The sequence below is a fragment of the Bison bison genome, unplaced genomic scaffold (genome assembly GCF_000754665.1).
Source record: "Bison bison bison isolate TAMUID 2011002044 unplaced genomic scaffold, Bison_UMD1.0 scf7180017864462, whole genome shotgun sequence".
Taxonomy (NCBI): Eukaryota; Metazoa; Chordata; class Mammalia; order Artiodactyla; family Bovidae; genus Bison; species Bison bison.
The window spans coordinates 4,182,211-4,199,993 of NW_011495024.1; the positions used below are offsets into that span (position 1 = coordinate 4,182,211).

The 17,783-nt window shown below is 40.4% G+C and overlaps 1 protein-coding gene across 1 annotated transcript in view; it reads left to right on the plus strand.

Moving 5' to 3' along the window:
- RYR2 (ryanodine receptor 2 (cardiac)) overlaps window positions 1-17,783 on the plus strand; it is an 826,801-nt gene that overhangs the window by 802,396 nt on the left and 6,622 nt on the right. Inside the window, exons 101-104 of the mRNA XM_010860117.1 lie at window positions 6,776-6,932; window positions 8,647-8,711; window positions 10,697-10,797; window positions 11,747-11,798. Coding sequence (XP_010858419.1) covers window positions 6,776-6,932; window positions 8,647-8,711; window positions 10,697-10,797; window positions 11,747-11,798 — 375 coding nt within the window. The remainder of the gene's footprint in view (window positions 1-6,775; window positions 6,933-8,646; window positions 8,712-10,696; window positions 10,798-11,746; window positions 11,799-17,783) is intronic.

The window sequence follows — 17,783 nt, forward strand, 5'->3', positions numbered from 1 at the left end:
TTGGAGAAGGAAATGGCAACCCACTCCAGTGTTCTCGCCTGGAGAATCCCATGGACAGAGAAGCCTGGTGGGCTGCAGTCCATTGGGTCGCACAGAGTTGGACACGACTGAAGCGACTTAGTAGTAGTAGTAGTAGTAGTTTGATTAGTATGTGTCTTGGTGTGTTTCTCCTTGGATTTATCCTGTATGGGACTCTTTGTGCCTCTTGGACTTGATTTGACTATTTCCTTTTCCATGTTGGGGAAATTTTCAACTATAATCTCTTCAAAAATTTTCTCATACCCTTTCTTTTTCTCTTCTTCTTCTGGGACCCCTATAATTCTAATGTTGGTACATTTGATATGGTCCCAGAGGTCTCTGGGAGAAGGTAATGGCAACCCACTCCAGTACTCTTGCCTGGAAAATCCCATGGACAGAGGAGCCTGATGGGCTACAGTCCATGGGGTCGCAAAGAGTCAGACACGACTGAGTGACTTCACTTTAACTTTTCAGTTTCATGCATTGGAGAAGGAAATGGAAACCCACTCCAGTGTTCTTGCCTGGAGAATCCCAGGGATGGGGGAGCCTGGCAGACTGCTGTCTTTGGGGTCACACAGAGTCGGACATGACTGAAGCTACTTAGCAGCAGCAGCAGAGGTCTCTGAGACTGTCCTCAGTTCTTTTCATTCTTTTTACTTTATTCTGCTCTTCAAAAGTTATTTCCATCATGTTATCTTCCAGCTAACTGATTCATTCTTCTGCTTCAGATATTCTGCTATTTATTCTTTCTAGATTATTTTTAATTTCAGTAATTGTGTTGTTTTTCTCTTTATGTTTATTCTTCTAGGTCTTCTAGATCTTTGTTGATTAAGTCTTCCATTTCTCCATTTTGTTTTCAAGGTTTTTGATCATCTTTACTATCGTTATTCTGAATTCTTTTTCAGGTAGTTTGCCTATTTCCTCTTCATTTATTTGGACTTCTGTGTTTCTAGTTTGTTCCTTCATTCGTGTAGTATTTCTCTGCCTTTTCATTTTTTTTTTTAACTTATTTTGTTTGAGGTCTCCTTTTCCAGACTTCAAGGAAAGTTGAATTGTTTCCTTGAAGAAGGTTAAATTCTTTCTTTCTTTTGGTTTCTGCCCTCCTAAGTTTAATACAGTGGTTTGTGTAAGCTTCATATAGGGTAGATTTGTGGTGATTTTTTGTTTATTTGTTTGTTTTTCCTCTGATGGGCAAGGCTGAGTAAGGTGGTAATCCTGTGTTCTGATGATTGGGTTTGTATTTTTGTTTTGTTTGTTGTTTAGATGAGGCGTCCTGCACAGGGTGCTACTGGTGGTTGGGTGATGCTGGGTCTTGTATTCACGCGGTTTCCTTTGTGTGAGTTCTCACTATTTGATGCTCCCTAGGGTTAGTTCTCTGGCAGTCTAGGGTCTTGGATTCAGTACTCCAACTGCAAATGCTCAGTGCTTGATCTCTGGTCAGGAAGAAGGTTGCACAAGTGGTTTGTTATGGCATTTAGTGAGATTAAAACAAATATCCAATTTGAGAAACCAAAGATGAACCCCAGACAAATGGCAGTTATAAAATCAGGCAAATAATTAAAATAATGGAATATACACACACACACATATATATATATGCCCATGAGCAAAGTCAAAATAGTCCAACAAAAATAAAGTACAGTAGATTGACTCAGCAAACAAAGGAAATAAAAAATTATGTTTACCAGTTAAGAACGAAAGCACAAACTGGAAAACAAAACTAAAGCATGGTGCTAAGTGGGAAATAAAGCAATAAAAAGAGAACTAGCAAATATGTGGAGAGGATAGGAAAGAAAGCATAGATATGCAGAGTTAAATAGAAGTAGATGAAGAAGATTTATATACATAAAAGATTAAATGCAAGGGAAAAAGAAGAGCAGGAAAGGCAAACAAAGGAATAAATGTAGAAGAAATTTAATAGGTTTAAAAAAATTAAAATTTAAAGTGACTAAAAAAGAAAAGAAAAAAAAAAGCCAGAAGAAAAAGGAAAAAAAAAAAAAGGAAAACTCCACAGAACTGCAAAATCCCAACACATAGGCAGAGGTTTATAACAACAATAAAATGTGTGACAATACACACACACACACACACACACACACACACACATATACACACACACACACACTCGTAAATAAAATCAAAACAGTCCAACAAAAATAAAGTGCAATAGATTGACCCAGCAAACAAAGGAAACCAAAAATTGTATCTACCATAACAAAACTAACCAAAGCACAAACTGGAAAACAAAACTAAAGCTAGGTGCCAATTGGGGTATAAAGCAATGAAAATAAACCTAACAAATATGTTGACAGGAAAGGAGAGAAAGAAAAGAAAGAAAGAATAGATATGTAAAGTTAAATAGAGGTAGATAAAGAAGATTTATATATGTTAAAGATGAACTGCAAGGGGAAAAGAATAGTAGGAAAAGCAAACAAAGAATAAATGTAGAAAAAAATAATAATAGGTTTAAAAACTTAAAAAAAAAAAAAAGGAAAATTCCATAGAACTGCAAAAGCCCAACATAGAGGCAGAGGTTTATAACAAAAATGAAAAATATGACTGAGAAAAAAAACTCAAAAAGCTTAATTGGATTTCTTAGTGCCAATAAAATTGACAACTACAACATAAAGGGGAAAAAAGGAAAATAAGAAATGAAAAAAAAAAATCCAAAAAAATCCACAGAACAAGTAAAAAAATTAGAATAATAAATGTTTTTCTTGAGTCACTGCTGTCAGAGACCTTTCCCTCACTGGGAGTCACAGTCCACCTCACCTCCCTAGGACGCCATCCCACACTGTGCTGGTCTCTGGACCTGCTGTGGGGGCAGCTCAGATTCTAATCTGGTCCTGCTCCTGTGTGTTCTTGCCTCCAATGTCCACAGCTATCAGAACTAGTGTGTTTTCTTTTGTGGGAGCTCTCAATGGCCTTTTATATATTCCTTGGACACAGAGTCTGCCTAGTTGATCTTGTGGATTTATTCTGCAGCTTGTACAGCTGGTGGGAAAGTTTTGGATCTTCTTCTTTAACCACACTGCCCCTTGGTTTCAATTGTGGTTTTATTTTTACCTCTACATGTGAGTCATCCACTGGGCTTTGCTCCTGAGGCTGCCCTGGAGGACATGTGTTTGCCCCTGTGGGGGCCAGGTGTAGAGATGGTGCAGCTGCTTGGGTCACACAGGTTCTGGCAGCACCAGGTACTCAGGGGGATTGGAAGCTAGGGCAGCAGGAAATATAGTGCTCTAGAAGGGTATGGCAACCAGTATTGGCCAATATGCTCCAGTATTCTTGCCTGGAGAACCCCCCTCCCTGACAGAGAAGCCTGGCAGGCCACAGTCTACAGGGTCACAAAGAGTCAGACATGACCAAAGTGACCCTGCAGGCTTAGATGCAAGACATTTTTGCCTGTGGCAGCTCTGCCCCAGTGAGAGTTGAGCGTGGCTTGTGGGGACCCTGGGGGCACCAAGTGTGCAGGGACATGGACTGCCTCCCCTGCAGGAGTTATGGCCCTATCAGTCTTTTTTGAGCCTCTTGTAGCTGGCAATCAGAAGGCCTCTTTGACCAGTCTCTCTGTAGCTCTGCCCATTCAGCTGCTTAGAGGGCTCCCTTGCCTGGGGTCCTTCTCTGTTGTTCGGCGCATTGGCATGTAGAGGGGGGCCCCCCTGGCTGGGGTCCTGCTCTGTAGAACGGAGCGTCAGGAACTTAAAGGGGCACCCTGGGTGGAGTCCTGCTCTGTAGTTCAGTGCATCAGGCGCTTGATGGGCCAGCCCCTCTATTGTTCAGCTGCTGGTGCTAGCCTGTGGGGAGAGAAGCTATGGTGACGGTTCCACCCCCTATGCATGACTCAGCAGTATCCCCTTGCTTCCATGGCTGCCTGGCTTTCCTCCACCAGCATTTCCTACCCTGATCTCCTCCCTCACCTCCCCTCAATCCATCTCTCCGTGGTCAACAGCAGCCCTACCACTGGGATTGCTCCACAATCCCTAAACTCCACCTCCCAGCCACTGTGCCTTCCAGGGGACCAGTGTTCCTGTCCGGGGTATGTATGGCTGCAGCAAGGACTGTGTGAGTTTCATTCCATTTAGGCTGCCACAGATTAGCTGTTTCACTCTCAACCTTAAATGTTTCTCCTCTGACTCAGACAATTGCCCTGATTTGGGGATTGGACCCCCTGCTTCAGTTCCTCCACCCGCCAAGGGCAGGTCCAATCCTACTAACACTCCTGTTTTTCCCCCTAGTTCCTTCATCCTACTGAGTTTTGCATGGCTGTATATATTCTTTTCCACTGGTCAGGTATTCCTCCTCTGCTCTCAGCTGGTGTTCTGCATGCACTTCTGTGTCCGAAGGTGTATTCCTGATGTATCTGTGGAGAGAGATGTACTCCATGTCTACCTACTCCTCTGCCATCTTGTTCTCCCCCCACCTTAATTACAGTTCCTTGTCTTGACAACCGTATCAGTGCTCTTGTGTTCTAAACCTAAACTCTAAAGGAGTCAGTTACTTTGTGTTCTAAAACCTACAGTCCAATGAAGACATTCTTTAATAACATCCCTGTTGGTGGATTTGGCCAGGCAGCAGCTTGACTGTGGAAAATACTGCCTTATTCCAAAAAGGCATTGAACATCCTTTTCAAAGGAGGTTAAAATTTGTCATGTAGATTTCAAAAATCATTGAAGAAGCTTCCTTCTTCTCTCTCTGGGTCATCCAGGTTTTCAGTTATCTATTCATTATATACAGGACCACTACCATCAAGAATGCAAATTGTGTGTGGTCTTCCATCAATATAGACTTGAGTTCTGAGTTTGAGCAAGCTCCAGGAGTTGGTGAACAACAGGGAAGCCTGGTGTGCTACAGTCCATGGGGTCGCAAAGAGTCGGACACAACTGAGCAACTGAACAACAATAGGAGATCTCTTGACAGTTTAACCAAAATGAACAACTGAAAGGACACTCGGAATTTGGAAAACATTTTTTTTTTTGCAAGCCTTTCCTTCACTGCACCAAAAACAGTTCTTTCTTTTTTATGCATGATTGACAATTATTCAGTGCAGTACATTTCTTTGAGGTACTTGATAGTTCCAAAACAACTTTAATCAACTTAGAAGAAATACATGTACATCTGAACACACAGCCAAGATGGCCTGGGCCTGTTTCTCACATCCAGGGCATATTCACTCACCCACACTGAGGAGCCTCTTGGAGCATCTCCCCAGAGGCTTTTTTAAAGTGTCTTCAAATCTTACTTCCAGAGACTAATTCAGTAGGTGATACTAGGTATTCGGAATGTTTAAACCTCTGGGAGATGTGGATGTGGAATTAAGTTTAGACACCACTGGTCTCATCAGGCTATCTGTATGAGCATTTTGGTGTTATCTTGTATTCTTTGCTTGAATTTGGTGCTCTGTAAAACTACTTGAGAATTTGAGGTGTATCTGAGCTGTTCTCCAGGAAACAACTGACTAGTCATAATTTTTCACTCTTCAGTCATCCCGAGTGAGTTTTAAGGGCCTATCATGTGCTGAACATTATTTAGGCACTGATGATAGAGGGCTCCCCAGGGTGCCAGTGATAAAGAATCTGCCTGCCAGTGCAAGAAATGCAAGAAACGTGGGTTTGATCCCTGGCTCAGGAAGATGCCCTGGAGAAGCAAATGGCAACCCACTCCAGTATTCTTTCCTGGGAAATCCCATGGACAGAGGAGCCTGGTAGGCTACAGTCCCTGGGGTCACAAAGAGTTGGACGCGACTGAGCACTCATGCAAGATGCAAAGATGCAAGATGACAAAGAAGCAACCCAAGTAATTCTTCTTATAATGGGACTAATTATAATGAAATGAGATCATAAAACATCAAATGAAAAATAAGTTGGAGATACAAGTCTGGGATTCAGGAAAGAGACCTGAGGTGTAAACAGAAATATTTTATAATTACCACAAATGATGCTTAAGTATGAAACTAGAAAAGTTTCCTAAGGGAATGTCCTAAAAGAAAAAAAAAAAAGAAGAAGTCAGAGAACCCAATCCTGGGGATTAATTTATGAAGAGATAGGAGATGAGGAAGAAGTGGCCGACGGGGCTGAGAAGAAATGACCAGAAATATAGGGGGGGAACCCCACAACCAAGAATTATCTGGTCTGAAATGTTAATAGTGATGAACCTGAGAAACCCTGCCCCAAAGCATTTTGCTACACCCTTTTTTCGGCAGTGACATTTGCAGCAGTACATATTGTTGGTTACTTTAAAATTTCAGCGTGTTAATGATGAGATGCTGTTTCTTCCCTGCCTCTCTCATTTTTCTTTATTCTAGAAATTAAAAACCTTTTTGCATTATGTTTCACATATGATAGATGAGGGGATGATAAGTCTGATTTTTTTCCTTGTTTTATTTCTAACATTCTATTCAGTTATACGTTGGACTTTTACTTCCCCATTCCTTTGTCTGTTATGCTCAAAAAAAATTGAACACTGCAATTAAATATAGTTTTGTGCCGCCTAGTATGATCTTAATGCCAGATGCATTTCCTGCAAAGTGTGTCAGCAGATGCTAAGCAGAGTATGCAGTACAGAGTTTTGTTTAAAAGACAGCAAAGTCAAGTGTTTGCATCACAATTACAAATATTGAGGCAAAAAGAGATGATGTAGAAGGCAAAGATTCTCATCATTTCCAGTGTGAAGATTAGGAGCTAGAGAGAACCTTAGGTGTGTTGAGTATAAAAATGGGCAATGATCCTCCAGGTGGTGATGCCATTCCTTTCTTTTCCAGTGCTATATGTTCCACATGTATGTTGGAGTACGTGCTGGAGGGGGTATTGGTGATGAAATCGAAGATCCAGCTGGTGATGAATATGAGATATATCGAATCATCTTTGACATCACCTTCTTCTTTTTTGTAATTGTCATTCTCTTGGCCATAATACAAGGTAAGCTCACTGAATGTCAAGAAGATCTAGAATCTGACCTACTTATTGTTGAAGCTGACATTACAGATAGGGTAAGACAGTCAAGTGTTTCCTGGTGCTGCTGCTGCTGCTAAGTCGCTTCAGTTGTGTCCGACTGTGTGTGACCCCATAGACGGCAGCCCACCAGGCTCCCCCATCCCTGGGATTCTCCAGGCAAGAATACTGGAGTGGGTTGCCATTTCCTTCTCCAATGCATGAAAGTGAAAAGTGAAGTGAAGTCGCTCAGTCGTGTCCGATCTTAGTGACCCCATGGACTGCAACCTACCAGGCTCCTCTGTACATGGGATTTTCCGGGCAAGAGTACTGGAGTGGGGTGCCATTGCCTTCTCCTCAAGTGTTCCCTAGAAAAGCCGAATAGAACTTTTCCTTTCAGTCTTTCTTAATTGGAAATCTGTAGAGGGAAAAACAAAGAGTAGTGGACCTTGGTCTGGGGGTTGGGGAAGAGATGAATACAGGTTTCTTTGAACTCATTTCAAATAACATAATGGAAAGAGCACTTTCCTGGGTCTGATTTCCAGCCCTGCCACTGACATCCTTTACAACTAACAGTGGGCGAGCCATTGAACATCTTTGGGTCTATCACATGGAAATTATATAAAGCTCTAAGCCATGGATTATAGAAAATATTTCTCTAAAAATGATGTCTGTTCCATGTGCCCCATGAGCAGAGTATTGTTCTTCATCTTTGAAGAAACTGAGCCATAATAAGTCAAGTAACTCAACTGAAGTGCTCAGCTGCAAAGTGTTGGGAATCCAAACCCACAGGGCTGGAGACCAACGCCTCACATGCCACCACAGCACCATGTTGACCCCCTCGTTTTTTCTTTCACCCCAATGTAACTTGGACTGGGTGGTTTTTCTCCCCTCCTTTTATTCCAAGGTAACTTTTTTTCCCCTTAGAAAAATCATTCATGTTGTCTTTTTCTGCTTATGTATTTCCTACCTTGAATTAAATGTCTATAAATGACACATTATCCTCTAAATTCCACAGTCAAATATGGTACCTTTTTTTTTTTAGTAAAGCACAGGAACACATTTAAAGGATTTATGATCTTCCCCTTTATGTCTTTCTTTCCTTTATGTCCTTCTTGAGTGCAACAATAATGTGTTTTATAAGAAGGCAGTCTTAAAACACTTGGAAGACAGTGTACACTCAGGCAAGTCACAGGAGAAAACGGGACAGAGCAGAAGGAAGCCATTAGTTGGCTGATTGCCACAGTTAATAACGTTATGGTGAGATTATCAATAAGGAATTTGTGGGGAAAAAAAAGATTTGGGGCAAATTCCTCACAATGAATTAAACATGTTTGACTTGCAAATTAGCACTTGAAAACTCATTGGTGGGATTTTCTATACTTTATGACCATAAATCTCAATTGCTCTTTCTTCGCATGAACATACCATTTATCGATGCCAAGGTAACCAAAGGTTTCCCTGCTCTGTTGCTTCGTTTTTAAACCCCTTTTTGGATAGTGTGTGGCCTGGTAACTGCATGTATTTCTGCCCCCCACCCCAAGGAGATAACGCTACTGCCTTCGTAGGAGTATCCAGTGTGTAGATTTCCCAGAGTAGCTGTACATGGTCCTGTCCCTTAGGAGGATTAGCCAAGGGGCTGTAAATTTCATAATCATTTTCTGGTTGCTAAAGATTAAATCCTGTCTTTATTTAACACTAGGTTTAATCATCGATGCTTTTGGGGAACTAAGAGACCAACAGGAACAGGTCAAAGAAGACATGGAGGTAAGTCTGTTTCTCACTCTACATTTTTGTTGTGGACACTCTGTCTTCACTGCCTTTATCAAAGAATTATGGCAGTGGGAGGAAGGGGGAGGAACATGAAAAATGTGTAACTTCATTGGCCTGTTTTTGGTTCAGGCAATACATGTAGTTGAGCAAGGTGGTGGGCTCCAGATACATACAGACAGTAATATGGCAGCATCCACCCCTCCAGGAGTGGGAAGACCATCCATTCTAAATGACGGATTCATGGACAGATTAGTAAACAGGCAGTCACAGAGTAGTGTGATGAGCACTTATAGGAGGAAACCCTGAGTACTGGGGTCCTTGAGGCTTGTGTCTCATTTCATCTTGGATGATCAGGGAAGTTCTTAAAAGAAGAGATGCACAAACGGAGGCCTGACGATTGCAGAGATGTGGATGTGAGAGAGCGCGCAGGATAGTTTAGGGAACCTTCTCACCCCCACTATGTGCCCCACTAGGCCCCCTGGATTCTGTGAGATATCACTGCCTGAGGTTCTATATACCAAGACACTGGTTTTCGGGAATTTGATATGCAGATTTTTCCCTTGGAAGCATAATTGGTGCAGGATGAAGTATTACGTTCTAATAATGGGACTAGCAAGGAAGGCCAACTAATTAAGAGCCTAAAAACGCATTTGAGAAATTTACAGTATAACTTACAAGCTAGGAAACAGAAAAGGGTTTTAAGCAGGGCAGTGACGTGATCAGATTTACAATAAAAAAAATATCAATTAAAAAGGGAATGAAGGCATGACCAGGAACAGGGAAGCAGCTGTCAGCATTTTCTAGGTAGGAGATGACGAAGCTCTTGCTAAAGAAGTGCCACTGAGGAGGTGGGAACCAGATGGACTCAAGGAGCACTTTGGAGCTGGCATGAAAAGAACTTGGTGATTGGCCATATGCAGAGGATGAAGTTTGGAGCAAGCAGAAATGATACTGAGGTTCTGACATGAGCCTCTAGAAAGAAGCATGGTGGCTCAGTTAAACACAGAGTGACCAAGGGAGGTAACAGAGGAAGGGCAGGGGAAAAGCTGATAAGTGAGAACCTATTTATAGAAGAGACACTGAATGGTGTCCAAGACTGGACCTCTGAATGGAGCCTTTCTGTCATCAGCAGTTGTTGATCAGTAAAGCAAAGAGAATTATAACATATCCTAATAATCTTGATTCTAGCATCTAGGGCATCATAAACATGCCTCTAGTGGTACAAAATAGCTTCTGATTTGCAGGGATGATGAGCATCTGGAGCTGCATGAGGACAATAGTTATTGAATTCATTTGAGTTGATACATAGGCAGTGCTAATGGTAAAATGGAAAGCCTGCTTCTCCCTGGGTTTTGGGCCTGCAGATGGCAGACCTAGCAAGTGAAGAGAGAGATGGATGGGATGGGAGAAGCGGGGAGAGAAGGCATCCTATTTCTAGAGCAGATTGTCATCCCAGTACATGGCCCCTGGTTGTGTACTTGGCACGTGGTGGACCCTCTCTGACTTGTTGATTCTATACCTCATAGTTTGGTATTTGGTTTGGTGTCCTCCGCCCACCCAGCTTGGTCATCAGACATGGCTAGGATAGGTACCAATTTTGTTTTTCAACTGAGGACACATTTAGTCATGCCTAGCTAGAGCCAGTGTCATAAACTTGAGCCAGTGTCATAAACAAGAGTGATCACTAAGCCTGGGTGTGCTCACTCAGGCTGGAGAAAAAAAAGAAGACATTGCTTTTCAGCCATCATCACCCTGTACTCTTTCTGCCTCTGTTGCTTCTTGCTGCTGGTTCCTATGTCACTGAAACACCACAATAAGACATAGTTGTGGCAGCGGTTAAACTGGTATTCAAGTACTTGGTGCAGCCTTCTGGGATGATCTTCTATGTAGACTGAGTAAATCAAGTAATTGCCCCCAAGTGGTGAGTTATGTTTTCCTTTCTCAACTCTGACCTTTGAATATTTGCCTTTGTCTTCTAGACCAAGTGCTTCATCTGTGGGATAGGCAATGATTACTTTGACACCGTGCCACATGGCTTTGAAACCCACACTTTACAGGAACACAACTTGGCCAATTATCTGTGAGTATACCTGACTCACTCCCCTACCCTTCCCGATACCCAGGAATCCCTCAACTCAGCAAGCTGGAGAAACTGGAGAGAGAACCCCTCTCATTACCACCGGCCTCAGACTTCTTATAAGCCTCCTGGAGGGAAACACCCACAGCTAGTGCTTCTTTTTCCTCAAGAGTAGGTTAACTTAGGAAATGAAGTTGCAATGCTCCACGTGAATGATACCTTCTAGAACATGAAATGAAAAGGTGGAAAGGATGCGCAGAATGTGTACCAAGCCTCTCAGAGAGCTTTGTCTGTGTTTCTTATTTCGAACAGGAATGTTCCATCTGCTCCTTAGAGATATGTGAATCTTCATTTTTCTGTATTTTCTGAGAAAATACAGAGCGCTTTAGACACTATTGGAAAAACCCAGATAAAAGTTACATTTTTTTTAATACATAGAAATTTAGCTATTACTCAAGACTAGCCAGAAACTGTACTTTGGTACAATATTAATTCTTAATCTGTTTCTAACCTGATTTTAATATCTAAAAGAAGAGATACAGAAGAGCATTGAAGTGGACTTTGGGATTCAAAAGTATGCGACATTAGACAAGTTATTTAACCTTTTTAATCCTTGATTTTCCAAATGAGGATCGCAGTTCTTGCCTCATAAGTGAATAAATAGGATATAGTTGCAGGCAGGGTCTGGCACTAAACCTGGCATAAAGCAGCTCCCAAGAAGTATAACTTGACCAGTGCATACATTTTAGCTCTTTTGAAAAAATATTTTAAAAGAAGATAAGCTTTTGGTCCCCATGGCATTTTTTTTTTTTTTTTTTTTTTTTTTTTTGCCCTGCGTGTTTGACACATTTCTATGCTCTGCCATAAAGAGTTAGCCCATAGCAAGATCAGAGGTATCTGTTTATGCTATTTCCATACAATCCATTTCTGATTACTCTCTCTGTATCTGTAGGTTTTTTCTGATGTATCTCATAAACAAAGATGAAACGGAGCACACAGGACAGGTATGTAAACACTGAGCTACATTATCTGAAAACATTGATAAAAGAATCTCTGCTTGCTGGAATAAACGTGTACATTAAACATTAATATCAGAATTACTCTCAGATATTGGTCATGGTATCTTAGCGTAAAAATCCCTTTTGTTCTGGATGAATATACAAAGATTGCCATAGTAGAAAAAAGTAAAATTAGAATTGAACATTTATTAGCTGAAAATGCCGAGCTTGGGTTTTGATAATTATAATGTACTTGATTGCTTAATAAGATAGCAGATTATGTCAAGTGAACTTCATCCAACAGTATTACTGTGATTTGAAGATAATTGCATATCCTGGGACAAGATGGCAGAGAAGAAGGACCCTGAGCTCACTTCCTCTCAGGAGCACACCAAAATCACAACTAACTGCCAAACAACCACTGATGGAAAAGCCTGGAACCCACCAAAAAAGATATTCTGTGTCCAAAGATAAAGAAGAAACCACAGTAGTATAAAGGGGGCACTTGCAATATAATTAAATACCATAACCCCTAGGTGGGCAACCCACATGGGAACTGGAGAACAATTACATCACAGAAGTTCTCCCACAGGAGTGAGACTTCTGAGCTGATGTCAGGTTTCCTAGCCTGAGGGTCTGGCATCAGAAAGAAGAGCCCCCAGAGCACTTGACTTTGAAGGCCAGCAGGGACTGAGTGCAGGAGATCCAAAGAACTGGAAAAAACAGACACCATTGCTGGTGGGTGCACCCACGGTCTCATGTGCATCAGACCCAAGGCAAGAGCAGTGACTTCATCGGAGCCGGGGCCAGACCTACATGCTCGTTTTGGAGGGTCTCCTCAGGAGGCAGAAAAATATTAAAAGAAACAAGGGGAAACCAACAAATTAAAAGGGGTTCTATATAATAGTACTAACAGCTGATTTCTCAGCAGAAACTCTTCAGGCCAGAAGGGAGTGGTGTGATATATTGAAAGTGATGATAAGTAAAACCCTACAATCAAGAATACTCTACACAGAAAGGTTCTCATTCAGATTTGATGGAGAGAAACCAAAGCTTTACAGACAAGCAAAAACTAAAAGAATTCAGCACCACCAAACCAGCTTTATAATAGATGCTAAAAGAACTTCTCTAGGTGGAAAAGAAAAGGCCAAAACTAGAAACAAGAAAATTACAAAATGGGAAAGCTCACAAATAAGGCAAACATATAATAAAGGTAGGAAATACTTCTCACACATATAGGACATATAAGTCAGTAATTGTGGGAGGAAGAGAGTACAAATGCAGGATATTTGAAATTAAGAGATCAGCAATTTAATCAAGTATACACAAAGACTGCTATATCAAAATCCCATGCCAACTGCAAATCAGAAATCTATAACTGATACACACACACAGAAAATAGAATCCAAACACAACACTAAAGATGATCATCAAATCAAAGAGAACAAAAGAGGAAAGGAAGAAAATAAACTCAAAACAATTAACAAATTAATAAAAATAAACTCAAAACAATTAACAAAGTGGTAATAAGAATGCCATATCAATGGGGCTTCCCAGGCGGCATTAGTGGTAAAGAACCCGCCTGCCAATGCAGGAGACATGAGAGACTCGGGTTCAATCCCTGGGATGGGAAGATCCCTTAGAGAAGGTAATGGCAACCCACTCTAGTATTCTTGCCTGGAGGATCCCACAGAGGAGCCTGGCAGGCTACAATCCATAGGGTTGCAAAGAGTCTGACATGACTATAAATGGGTTAAATTCTCCAACCAAGACAGACTAGCTGAATGGATACAAAAACAAGATGCCTATATAGGTTGTCTACAAGAGACCCACTTGAGAAATTGGGACACATATAGACTGAAAATGAGGGGATGGAAAATGCCATGCAAGTGAAAATCAAAAGAAAGCTGGAGTAGCAATACTTACATCAGACTAAATAGACTTTAAAATAGAGACTGTTACAAGAGACAAAGAATGACACTACCTATGATCAAGGGAACAATCGAGAAGATATAACAATTATAAATATCCGTGCACCCAACATGGGAGCACCTCAGTATAGAAGGTAAATGTTAACAGACATAAAAGGAGAAAATGGCAGTAAGACAATAATTGTAATATCCCACTTACATCAATTGACAGCTCATCCAGACCAAAAATCAATAAGGAAACATAGGCCTTATATGAAATGTTAGACCGGATGTAGTTCATTGGCACTATGAGTATTTCATCCAAAAGCAGCAGAAAACACATTCTTTTTATGTGCACATGGAATATTCTCCAGGATAGATCACATTCTGTGCCACAAAGAAATTTGTGGCACAAATTTGGTAAATTTAAAAAAACTGAAATAGTATCAAGCATCTTTTCTGACAACAAGGTTATGAGATAAAAATAAATTATATGAATATAACTGTAAAAGACAAAAACACATGAAAACTAACAGTACTGTACTAAACAACCAATGGATCAAAGAAGGAATAAAAACATACTGGAGACAAATGAAAACAAGACAATCCAAAACCTAGGGGATGGAGCAGAAACAGTTCTAAGAGGGAGGTTTATAGCAATAAAATCTTACCTCAGGAAACAAAAATCTGAAATAAGAACCTAGCATTATACCTAAAGCAACCCAAGGAAGAAGAACAGATGAACAATAAGTTAGAGGAAGGAAAGAAATCATAATGACCAGAGCAGAATTTAATGAAAAAGAGATGATGAAAACAATAGCAAAAATCAATGAAACTAAAAGCTGCTTCTTTGAGAAAATAAACAAAACTGATGAACCTTTAGGGAGATTCATCAAGAAAAAAAGGGAGAGAACTCAAATCAGTAAAATTAGAAATGAAAAAAGGAGAACTTATAACTGACACCATAGAAATACAAAGGATCACAAGAGACTACTACAAGCAACTTTACACCAATAAAATGTCCATTTAGAAGAAATGGACAAATTCTTAGAAAAGTAAAACCTTCCAAGCTTGGACTAGGAAGACATAGAAAATATGAACAGATAAGTCACAAGTACTGAAATTAAAACTGTGATTCAAAAACTTCTAATAAACAAAAGTCCAAGACAAGATGGCTTCACAGGCAAATTCTATCTAACATTTACAGAAGAGTTAATACCTATTCTTCTCAAACTATTCAAAAAAAAAAAAAAAAAACTACATAGGAAGGAACAGTCTCAAGCGCCTTCTATAAGGACACAATCACCCTGATACCAAAACCATTCAAAGATAGAACAAAAAAGGAAATTACAGGCCAGTATCACTGATAACATAGATGCAAAAATTCTCAGCAAAACACTAGCAACTGAATCCAACAATACATTAAAAGGATCATACACCATGATCAAAAGGGATTTATCCCAGTGATGCCAGAGGGTTTTCAGTATCCACAAAGCAGTCCGTGTGATACACTACATTAACAGATTTAAGAACAGAAACCATGTAATCATCTCAATAGATGTAGAAAAATCTTTTGACAAAATTCAACACTCATTTATGATAAAAAAAAAAACTCCCCAGAAAGTGGGCATAGGGGAAATGTACCTCAACATAATAAAGGCCGTATACAACAAACACAGCAAACATCATTCTCTGTGGTGAAAAACTATTTCCTCTAACATCATGAAGATAAGGATATCCACTCTCTCCACTTTTATTCAACATAGATTTGGAAGTCCTAGCCATGACAATCCAGAGAAGGCGATGGCACCCCACTCCAGTAGTCTCGCCTGGAAAATCCCATGAACACAGGAGCCTGGTAGGCTGCAGTCCATGGGGTCGCAAAGAGTCGGACACGACTGAGCGACTTCACTTTCACTTTTCACTTTCATGCATTGGAGAAGGAAATGGCACCCCACTCCAGTGTTCTTGCCTGGAGAATCCCAGAGACGGGGGAGCCTGGTGGGCTGCAGTCTCTGGGGTCGCACAGAGTCGGACACAACTAAAGTGACTTAGCAGCAGCAGCAGCAGCAGCAGCCATGGCAATCAGTGAAGAAAAAATAAATGAATCCAAATTGGAAAAGACATAAAACTGTTACTGTTTGCAGATGACCTGATACTATGCATAGAAAATTCCAAAGTTGCTTCCAGAAAACTACTAGAGCTCATCAATGAATTTGGTAAACTTGCAGGATACAAAATTAGTGCAAAGAAATCTATTGCAGTCTTATACACTAACAAAGAAAGGTAAGAAATAGAAATTAAGGAAACAGTCACATTTACCGTTACATCAAAAAGAATAAAATACCTAGGAATAAACCTACTTAAGAAGGTAAAAGAGCTGCATGCAGAAAACTATAAGATATTGATAAAAGACATTAAAGATGACTCAAACAGAGATATACCTTTTTCTTGGATTGGAAGAAGCAATATTGTGCAATTGACTGTACTACCCAGAGCAATCTTCAGATTCAGTGCAATCGCTATCTAATTACCAATAGCATTTTTCACAGAACTAGAAAAAAAAATGTTACAATTTGTATGGAAACACAGAAGACCCCAAATAGCCAAAGCAATCTTGAAAAAGAAAAATGGAACTGGAAGAATCAGGCTCCCTGACTTCAGATTGTACTACAAAGCAACAATAAACAGTGTGCGGCCGGTACAAAGGGCTTCCCTGGTGGCTCAGTGGTGAAGAATCTGACACGGGTTCAATCCCTGGGTCAGGAAGATCCCCTGGAGAAGGAAATGGCAACTCACTCCAGGATTCTTCCCTGGGAAATTCCATGGAAAGGGGAGCCTGGCAGGCATTCATGGGGTAGGTAGCAAAAGAATCAGACGCTACTGAGCACATGGAGCATATACAAAACTGACTCACTTTGCTGTACAGCAGAACCTAACAGAATATTGTAAATCAGCTATAATAAAGTTAAAGAATGTAAGACCAGAAACTATAAAACTCTTAGAGGAAAACATAAACAGAACACTCTTTGACATAAATTGCAGCAGATCCTTTCTGATCCACCTCCTAGAGTAATGAAAATAAAAACAAAAATAAACAAATGAGACCTAATTAAACACAAAACCTTTTGCACAGCAAAGAAAACTATAAACAAGATGGAAAGATAACTCTCAGAATGGGAGAAAACATTTGAAAACAAAGCAACTGACAAAGGATTAATCTCTAAAATATACAAGTGGCTCATTCAGCTCAATATATTTTTTTAAAAAACACCCAATCAAAAAATTGACATAAGACCTAAATAGACATTTCTCAAAGACATACAGATGGCCAGCAAACGCAAGAAAGGATGCTGAACATCACTAATTATTAGCGAAATGCAAATCAAAACTATGATGAGGCATAACCTCACACCAATCAGAATGGCCATCATCAAAAAAATCTATAAACAATAAATGATGGAGAGGGTGTAGGAAAAAGAGAACCCTCTTGCAGTGTTGGTGGGAATATAAATTGATACAGCCACTGTGGAGAACAGTATGGAGGCTCCTTAAAAACTAAAAGTAGAACTTCCATGTGACCCAGTAATCTCATTACTGGGCATATACCCAGAGAAAGCCATAATTCGGAAAGATACATGTACCCCACAGGACACCAAATGTCCATCAGCAGAGGAATGGATAAAGAAGATGTGGTAATGTATATACAATGGAATATTACTCAGCCATAGAAAGGAATGAAACTGGGTCATTTGTAGAGACACGGATGGACCTAGAGACTGTCAATGCAGAGTAAGGTAAGTCAGAAAGAGAAGAACAAATACATATTAATGCATATATATGGAATCTGAAAAAAAATGATATCAATGATCTTATTTACAAAGCAGAAATAGAGACACAGATACAGAGAATAAATATGGACACCAAAGGTGAAAGGGGGCGTAGGATGAATTGGGAGCTTGGGATTGACATATATACTCCACTGATCAGATCAGATCAGTCGCTCAGTCGTGTCCGACTCTTTGAGACCCCATGAATTACAGCACGCCAGGCCTCCCTGTCCATCACCAACTCCCGGAGT